Source organism: Chamaea fasciata, unplaced genomic scaffold (genome assembly GCF_029207755.1).
Source record: "Chamaea fasciata isolate MVZ Bird 193981 ecotype frontalis unplaced genomic scaffold, bChaFas1.0.hap1 SCAF_3, whole genome shotgun sequence".
Lineage (NCBI taxonomy): Eukaryota > Metazoa > Chordata > Aves > Passeriformes > Sylviidae > Chamaea > Chamaea fasciata.
In genome coordinates this window covers 12,399,446-12,409,344 of record NW_027094088.1, presented here as the reverse complement: position 1 = coordinate 12,409,344, position 9,899 = coordinate 12,399,446, and the positions used below count along the sequence as shown (strand labels likewise).

The window sequence follows — 9,899 nt, the reverse complement described above, 5'->3', positions numbered from 1 at the left end:
CCAGGCCCTGCCTAGGACTGCTGGGAACGTTTTTCCATTAGCGCCTTGTCTCTCTCTTCCATGAGCTGCTTTGTCAGAGCAATCTGCTCTTCTAACAGGTGAATGTTCTCCTTTTTCTGATTCTGACGCTCAAGGTCTCTGATGACGCCACTTCGCAGCCTCTGAAAACACAAGGGACAGCGTTTACCACAGCTCGGGGGATGCTGATCGGGATCAACCCCACCCAGACTCCACCCCTCCTGCAAGGCTGTTACCTCTGCTGCCTTTAGAGAGTCTTTGCCACAGCAATTTAACGTAGTTGGAATCTTCAGGAGCAAATAGCCAGAATCACTACACCAAAAAGTGCTTTTTTTCCGCACTCACTTCAGATGGATGGGTTTACTAAGTGACAAAGCTATTGAGCAAATAAATGCTAGGAGCCTGTAATTCCCATGCTATGCAGGATGGATGTGAGCTAAAAAATCCTGTTATCTCTGACCGAAATCTATACCAAATCAGAATAAACTCCTCAAAACTTCTCTGCTTGGAGGCAATTATGTGACAAATTGGAAACTGTTTTCAGAAAAACCAGCATGTGTCTTCATTTGCTTCTTTCTGATCATGTCTTAATCTTAAAAAAAATACCCACAGCCTGCTTATGCCAAACTCTTGAAAAAGCAAGGCACTTGCTTCAAAAATATCCCCTTTAACCTAAAATGTTCATTATAAATCATGTAAAAACATATATATAAATAAATACATAATGTGCAACACAATACCAGCAGCTTTTAACCTGGGGTGCAACCCCTCAATGGGTGCAGAAAGCCCTAAGAAAATCCCAGCTGCTCTTTGCTTCCTCCATATGCTTCTGCCTCTCTTACCTAGACATTTTTATTCACATTGATACTTCGATAATTAGGTGAAAGATCAATAATTGGTGACCCATTTGAATGATGCCAAAATGCACCTGCAAATTTATTTGAAAGCTGGCGCTGAAGTGACTCGAGAGGATGTCTGTGACTATTATTCACAAACCAGTTATCACAGGGTTTTATTCCTCACCTAGCATGCTAATGACTTGCACACTTCAAATGTAATCATTCCTCCTGTCAAGATCAAAACTGAAAGGTTTGGTTTAAGAAATAATTTTATCTTGCATTTTCTTGTTAAGAAAATGCACAGACACCTATATCAGCCAATAATAAAAACTCTCTCCAGAAATTAATCTAATAAAACCAGTTCCTTCCCACCAGCTTCCATCAACTGAACTCAGGCTACAAACCAGTAATTTGAAACTGCACATGAACTTCATAAACTTATTAGTACATTACTGTTAGTTAATAACAATAAAGATGTGGGGAGATACAAGGTAACTGCTCAGTTGCACCAAGAATGTAATCCTTTTTCCTTCACAAAACACTGCAATCTTCCAAATGGTGAATGTACTTACTTTGAAAATGCACACTTTGCAAAAGACCTTTATAATCTGAGTGTCACAAATGACAAAGATCTGTGAAAAAGTTAATCTTCTCATCTTCCTCTATTCTTAGAAGTAAGCCTGGCTTGTCTTCTGCAGGCATGAAATGCATGTGCAAGCTCAAATCACTCTGGGCCTGGCACATCAAATTATAGAAGTCAGAAGTTTATTAATCTGTATAAAGATAAACCTGAAATAATCTCTATGCCAGGACTGTAAAATACCCACATTATTTATTTCCATTATGTTATCTAAATAACTGGATCTGTTGAACATCAAGCCACTACTGCTTGACTTGGCCATGAAGAATTATAAAAAGAAAACCTCAGATTTAATTTATAGAACATAAGCTTTGAGCCTTGGCTCTTCTGAACAGGTATTAGCCAAGGATTTTGGTCAAAAAGATCCATGAAGTTTAGGCGTCCCATGGAAATACCCAAGGGTGATGTTTATTCTGCAGCACATGTTCAAAGTACAACTGCCATTAATTGCAGCTGCAGTTTAGTTCAGGAGCATTTAGCAGATATTCTTGCCAGATCCTCAGTGGCTCAAGGCAGGCACCCTGAATTAGAGAGCAGCCAGCTACAAATATGTGATGTAATCTACCTAAAATGTGTTAGGTGATCTACTCAGCACATCCATCAGCTCTGGCAAGTGCAAAGCCATTGCTGGTTGCGACTCCAGGATCCCAACTTTCTTCTTACCTGTACCATTCAGAGTGTTCTCCAACTCCTGCTCACACAAACCTGCCTCTTTCCTTACCCAGACCAGTCTCATCCTCCAAATTCCATCACTCTCAAGCACTGACAGAGACAATCTCTTGAGGGGGAGAAAATATAATCCTCTAATTACAGATTACAGAATGTATCATAAAGCCCAAGCAACAGCCAGCTGAGCTGAGCTATGGATTGGGAATTCGAACTCTGGTCTTCTGTAACTTCTGATTGCTTCAGCGTCATTTAACACAGCCTTTTTCTGTGTGCATTTTCTAGATTTTTTTGTATGTAAGTAGAAAAGGATCAGATGTGTGCCCTCATATAACCTCTGGCTCATCAGCAGGGTGCAAACCAGCACACTCACTGCCCACACAGCACACCTTTACACAACCACACAGCTTTTAGTCCCAGGCAGGACTGCTCTGTTTTATGACTCACCATGGTCAAACCTGATACCTTTTGGCTGTGGGCTCTCTAGTACACAGGTTGCCTGCCAAGAATTCCCCTATTTTTGTAAATGTAGCACAGAGAACAGCCCTGTTCAACTTGTTGCACTGTGCCTGCTTTGGCAGAACAAGAAGGCAGCAGGGGCATGGCACAGCGGAGTGCTGTCTGTCCTTCAGCAGGGTGCATTTGTGGGGCTGAGGAAAAACAGGGCACACCAGTGGGGCAGCACAGCCAGACAGGGAGAGAGCCCTGGAAACACTGCCAGCAGGTTGGCCTTGGCCTAGAAGCTGCATGATCACATCCTCCCTGCCTGCTGACTGCTGGGGAGGGTGGGAAGCACCTCCATCGAGCCTCACTTCGAGCTCGTCGATGGTATTTGCCCCTGAAGGGAAACGCACAGGACAGCATTAGGGAGCTGGTACAGCTAAAAGAGCATGTAAAGCACAGGTGCCAAGGCAGGAAAACGTGGGGAAGGGACTGCTTGTGTAGAGAGCACCACCGGGGCAGTGTAGCCGAGGCAGCACCAGTGGGGCAGCGCTAGGCAGGGGCAGCTCTGGCCTCTGGGAGCCGGGCTGGGCACACACAGTGCCCGCAACCACCAGTGCTGGGGCACCGGCTTAGGTGCGGGCAGGGACAAAAGGGACAAAGAGCTGCGGGGTGGGTGGATGGATGGATGGATGGATGGATGGATGGATGGATGGATGGATGGATGGATGGATGGATGGATGGATGGATGGATGGATGGATGGATGGATGGATGGATGGATGGATGGATGGATGGATGGATGGCTCAGGTTCGGGTCCGCAGCGAGCACGGGGCGTGGCTTTGGCGGTGGGCGTGGCTTGAATGTGGGCGGGGCTCCGCGCTGAGCACACAGGTGGGGGCAGGGCACCAAGTGGGGGGCGGGGGCTGATGGCCGGGGGCGTGGCCTGTCCGGCCGGTGGGCGGGGCCGCAGCGAAGGCAAGGCCTCGCTCGCCACCTCCCCCTCGCGGTTCGCGGCGCGTACTCACCTTCAGCTCCCGGCGCTGCTGGATGTGCACGGCTGCCACGATGGCGGCGGAAAGCAGCGCGGAGACGGCCAGCGCCAGGCGGGAACCCCGAGACATGGCCGGCGGGGCCGCGGCGGGGGAAACGCCGGGCGGGCGGGGGTACGGGAGAGCGTGAGGCGGCGCGCCACGCCCCCGGCCGAGCGCAGCGAGCCAGGCCGGAGCAGCCGAGCGCCGATGCGGGGCGGGGCGCAGCGCCGGGAGGCGGGAGCCAGACGCGGCTCCGTGGAGCAGCCGCTCCGGGGCTGGGCACTCGCAGTCTCCTGGCCAGGAACTCTGACATGGGGTGCTAAAAACGGGCCTTTGTTCCATCAGTGCCACTGGGGATTGGGTCCCCACCTGTGCCGGTGTCTCTCGGAGCTGTTAGCTGGAGGGGATGTTCGCTGGAGCTTCCTGCCGGCGAACACAAACAAAAGGAGGTTTCTTCTGCGTGCAAGAAACGTTTCTGGTTTTGTCGAGTGAAGACCACCAGTTCTGCGCTCTCCTCGCCCAGAAATCCCGATTTGCATGGGAGAAGCAGCTGGAGAAAACTGCTCTTCAATTGTTTGGTTTCTTCTCATTGTTCAGTGTGTGGCCTTCAGGCCTCGTGTTTGCCAGTTTTTCATGCTCTGAAGTCAGAATTATTCCATCCCCAGCCCTGTCTGCAGCGGAAGAGGGAAACCAAACACGTCCGGCCGATCCCTCCTCATTATAATATTTTTCATCTCTCTGCTGAATGAATGTGATTAAAATGAAAGGCGAAATTACTGGAAATGATAATGTTTCGATTGAGTCTAATGGCTGTGCTCACATTGGTGCATTTACTGTTTTTAGGGTTTGTGCATAAGTGCTTTTAACGTGTCCAAGGCCACTGGAGTGCCAAGAACAGGGTCAAGCCAGGAGCTTGGTGGATGGGAGCCAACACAGTGCCCTTGGCACTGAGGAAGGGTGCAGCTCCCCCCAAGTGCCTCTACCCAACCCTGTCATTAATCACTGGAGGGGCTAAAATCCCCAGCCAGGGAGCATTCAGGCTTCGCTTTCACAATCTCAGTTTCTGCCCTGGTCGTTCAGGTATTCCTGTGATCCTCCCTTTCTCCCACGGGCCGGCCTCGCTGAAGGGCTCAGCTCCCCTGCTGTGACCCTGCCCTTCTGTTTTGCCCCCTTTCCATACTCTGGGGTGACGGGACCTTTTCCAAGCCCAGATTAGCAAATGGTCTGGTTTAAAACCTTGCAGCAGCCATGATGTAGAAAAGCCCATTTTCCTTTCTCAGAGCCGGCCTGCAGGGGCAGGGAAGTGGTGTGATGGGCGTGGAAGGGTAGGAGTGCCCAGAGGGGATGCTGCTGGGGAAAACTTTTCCAGCTGGTGCTGGGCAGAAGGACAGAAGAGAAGATTTCAGCGCAACGAGCACAAGCCTGGTGGCTGTGCCAATGAGAATCCCAAACGGAGAGGCAGAGGATGGGCTTAAGCTGAGGGAGAGGTTGATCAGGAGGGTTTCTCTGCTGATGAAACCTGTGCTTGCCATAGCTTTGGTGGCCTTTTTCCTGTGCCTGGTTCCTACTTTGCTGGCCAGGGAATAGCGGCACAGCATGGAGGCGGGGCCAAGTGCCAGGCAGGAAAGGGTTGGGTCACGCCTGAAGAAGACTGGAAAGCTCAAGGCCATTTTTCCCCTGGGCAAACAGCGCAGATCTGTATAATGATCTTGGATAACATCTGCAATCCATCCTTAGGGAGCATTTTTATCCTAGATTTCAAAGAAAATTCAGCTTGTGCAACCCCTGTGCCTCATCCACACTCTTTCACAGGCATTTGGCACCGTCTTTGATAAGGCTGCATTGCAGGCCCTGTCTCAGTAAGACTTCCATGTTTATTTCCTGTTCCAGCCGTTCTGATAGATGAGGAAGAGTTCTGGCTAGGCTTTGTGCCATGGGTGGTAACTCTGGGTAGCATCCTGTGGAGAGAAGGGGTGGCAGTGTCAGCTCAACCCTGTATTAGCCACCAGAGAATCCAGAAAACAGGCTGCTCAGTTGTGGCATTCCTTAGTGGCAGAAGAAAAAGGACTGAAGCCTGCAAGATAAGAAGGGAAGAGAGAAAATTCAAACATAGCAAATTACCACGTTCGTGTCCTGAACCACAGCCCCCTCCTGCTCCATTTGTCCTGTGTAATGTGAGGAACCAACCTCTCTTATAAAACTGCGAACAAACAAAAAATAATAATAATCTAAAAAATCATCACAAAGGTATGTTTTCTCGGTTTCCCCCCAGGGTTCTGGTGAGCTGCTGGCTGTCCTTCCCTCTTTGCAGAGGCAGCTCTCCCTCCCTCCCAGTGCATATGTGTGTGTGTGTGCATGTGTTTCTCCTTATGGCTGTGCTAATCATAGTAGCAAAAATAACTAGTTGCTGTGTTGTAGGCACTTTTATCTCTCCATGATGCCTTTTCCCCTTTGAGAAACGGAATTATTCCATCCCTTGGCAACACGGACAGACCTGGCTGTGGTGGTGTAGGCATTGATAGTCCACGTGCAGCCACCCTGGCCCTGTAGGAAATATTTTTGTAGAATTTGCTGGCCAGGGTCATGTTGTTGGTATTCAAAAGTGCATTATGCAGAGGAAAAAACTGTAATGTAACTTTTTGTGTTCCTCCTCTGTAATTTTGAGGTGTGACTGAGGGCTTCTCTGTGCATAGAAACTCCAAAAATAGTTTTAATTCATAAAATGTATGTATTTAAAAATGCTTTATTTTGACCAGGCCAGCCTCCTTTCCAGGCTGGTGGAGGTATGCCTGGCTTGGGTGAGTTTTATTTTTTGATGGGTGTGAAGTGAAAGCCCTTGGAACTCATTCCGTCTGCACTTGTACAGAAAGAAGCTCCTTGAACCTCACCAGCAATTTGGATGAATTTTGCTGCTCCTCCCATTCCGACAAGTCCCAGGGACCTCTGATAGTTCTTCTCAGGGAGCTGGAGGGAACCAAATCTGATTGTCCTGAAATTTGAATGATGGAGTAAAGATAAACTAGGGGGGAAGATGGCAGAATTCTTTCAAGCAAGGAGCACTGAAACTTTCCTTCCATTTGCAGGGCAGCCTGTGAAACAGTTACTTTGGATTTTAAATTCCCCATGCACTTCCTTCTTCCAGCAGTGAGGACAGGAGCTTCGGGCAGACGCTAGTGGTTCCTAGCAGCTATATAAAACCTTGCTGGTTTTATAGCCGGGCTTGTGTGATTACACATTAGCCAGCCAGCCCGGGGGAAGTCATCAGGTCACCTCCAGCTAAATCAACTAAGGTGTGGGGTTGCCACCAGGTTCCAACACCTCCTACTGCCCCGGCCAGAGGGTTAAAAGGGGCCCCCTGTAACCCCAGACACCCCATGCTCCTTCCCTGGCATCACCAGTATGAGGGATTGAGAAGGAGTGTCTGTCTGGTTGCCACCTCCCCACCTTATCTCTCCCCCTCTCCCCATGGCATGGTTGGTCCCTGCCCCTCGTTTTGGGGTGCTGCAGAGGGTACCTGACCCAGGGAGTGCAGCCTGGCTCCCTCCTGCAAGTACTTCTTCTGAGAGGGGGATGAAATGCAGGCAGAGGCCAAAGTCTACCTGCTCTGCAGCAGGGAGAGGATGTAATCCCAGCACATAATAATTATATTGGTGGCAATTGTACAGACCCTTGCTTGCGGGAGGTGGGAACAGTGGCAGCGCTGCTGAGAACTGAGGGCTGGGGTGCTTTCAGGCTTAGGGTTGGGTTTTTTCTTTCCTGGAAATCATTGTAAAAGGCACTGAGAGATCAAAACCATTGTGCATGGAACCCCAAAATGTTGCCAGGGTAATTCTGCAGTCACCCTGAGGCTTGCAGGGCTGCTGCAAGACAGGAAGCTGTGGGGGGTCCTGGCCCCCAAAGCAGAGTGAGCTGCACCCCCCAGCTCACATCATCTCAGGGCTCTCCCATGAGGAGGAGGGATTCTTGGGCTGCAGCCATGAAGGCAGCAGGGAGAGGAGGGCTCACCTGGGTGTGTGTGGAGGGGCCAGAGATATCCATTGGTGCTGCAGCCAGCACTGAACTCCCTCAGCAGTCAAGCTTTAAGGAAAGGGGCCTAGCTGGAAGCCGCACCACTGAGCTCCCTAGGCAATTCCATGGGCAGCGGCTGTGTATCCCAGTGTTTCACTCCTCCTGGGCATGTTGGAGCACTTGCTCTGCTGTAGCACAGGCAGGATGGGCAGGGACTCTGCAGCAGCAGTGCTGGATTCCCATTGGGAAGGAGCCCTCCCCCTGCATGCATGGCACCAGGATGAGGAGCTGGAAAGGTGCATCTCTAACATGGCAGTGTCTGAACAGGGGTTGGGGCATCCTGTCCCATCCCCTGGCCCTGCCTGGAGCTGTTTTGTGCTCGGGCTGGCATCACCTCTACCAGTGTCCAAGGCTGTCCTGGTAGTCCTCCTTGTCAGGGAGGAACTGAGAGAAGTGCAGCAGAACCATCTTCTCTTTCTCCTGCTGCCAAAAACCCAGGGAGCTGCACTGCCTGGGTGCTTGGCCAAGGGTGGCAGCAATGGGACTGTCCCAGAGCACCCAGCTGGGGACTGTTACTCCTTCTTCCAGCTAACCCTCTCTGCCCTTATCACTTCTCTCTCACTCTAATAAGCCTGCAAAAGGAGAGGGATAGCAGGGACAGCACCTAGCCCCTCCTGGAGATTTTTGAAATGGTAAAGAAATGCTTGAGCTCCAAATGCATACAATGGGATTTATGGCAGCCATCATCTGGGAGGAATGAGGAAGTCTTGGGGGGCCCCAGAGGTGCCATATGTTCTTGGGGAGGGGACGGGATTTTCTGCCGCCATGGTTTGAGCTTGGTGAAGGATGGCAGAGATGGCAGGGCTTGTGGGAGGGGGCAAGCACAGCTTATCATGCCGTGCCAGCTGCGGGAAGCACAGGTTTCAAAGTCACACTCACCATTTTTAGGAACCTGTAAAGAGACTGACTGAGTCAGCCCCCAGTTGTGGCTCATCCAGCTTTTTTCCACCAGCTTTTCATGGAGAGCTTTCCCCCTGTCCCCCCAAATCCTGACAAATGCTTGTCATCCCAGTCAGCTAACGGGCTTCATATACCTTTCTTGAGCTCTTAGCCTCCATGAGCACATCCTGGTGTGCAGTGCATCCCAACAACAGTGCATCCTGGTGTCAGTGCATCCCAATGTGCTGTGCATCCCAGTGTCAGGGAAAATGTGTCTTTTCTAGGGCAATACCTCCCATCTGCATGGGAAGCAGACTCCATCTGGGCAGCAAAATGGGAACAGCGAGATGTGGTGATGATGAGTGGAGCATAATGCAAGGAGGGAAAGTGCCTCTCACAGGGATAAAGCCAGGGAGTGGGGTGTCAGCAGATCATCTGCAGCCCCCTCCAAAGTCTGAATTGGGAAGCTGCTCATGTGTACAAACCCACCTGGCTGAAGCTTCCTGTGACCTGCCAGAGAGAATCCAAAATCCAAACAACTGAGCAGGAAGGGTGAGAGGCTGCTGCCCCATCTTTTCACTGATCACACAGCTGTAGGGTTTGGTGCATAGAGGTGTTTCTTGTGAAGATGTCAGAGAAACACATGGCATTGAGGGCCACCACCAGTAGTGACTGGTTACTGGAAGAGGCTGGAGGGGCTCTCGCTTGCGTGGAAGTTTTTGGAAGTTAGAGCCCATGTGGATCTGCTGGTGTCTAATAAAGGTGATGTATTTTGAGTCACAGCAGAAACATTCAGAGGAAGTAGCTTTCTGTCCAGTGTTTAGCTACTTACTTGCAGGATACTCCTGGGATTTCAGTACCTTTGGAACCTTTGCAACTGTATCAAACTTGGTGGGAACACACTGAAATTCCCAGGGTGGAAACACTGGGCAGTAGGATTGCAGGAAACCAAGCAACAGAAAAAAACAAGCTAGACAGTGCAGGCAAAGCTGGTAAGGGGCTTCAGAGATCTCCAGACACAGATGCTCATCACCTTTCCATGTCAGTCTGAGAGCTCAGGGCTCTGCTGACCACCTTGTGAGAGTGGACATCTCTCCGACAGGGTCACTGTCCTCCCAGAGTGGTGCTGGACCATGTGTAGGGAATATGAGGCACAAAAGATCCTCCAGCAGCCTCTTTCCCCAAGCACAGGGCCATGGATAGCATCAGGGAGGATGCTCAGGGGATACTGCTGGGGTCTAACACCTGCCACAGACCTCACAGGGGGGCCATTTCCACAGGGAGTGGGACCTGTAGGCCCGGTGGGAACCCATGG

At 50.5% G+C, this 9,899-nt stretch overlaps 1 protein-coding gene across 1 annotated transcript; it reads right to left on the bottom strand.

The window, feature by feature from the left end:
* Positions 1-9: 9 nt before the first annotated feature.
* On the bottom strand, positions 10-3,859 carry PET117 (PET117 cytochrome c oxidase chaperone). Its single transcript, XM_066178053.1, has 2 exons — positions 3,632-3,859; positions 10-161 (listed from the first exon to the last, which is right to left on the bottom strand). Exons 1-2 carry the CDS (start codon positions 3,725-3,727, stop codon positions 12-14), a joined length of 246 nt encoding a protein of 81 aa, XP_066034150.1. The 5' UTR covers positions 3,728-3,859; the 3' UTR covers positions 10-11.
* Positions 3,860-9,899: the final 6,040 nt, after the last annotated feature.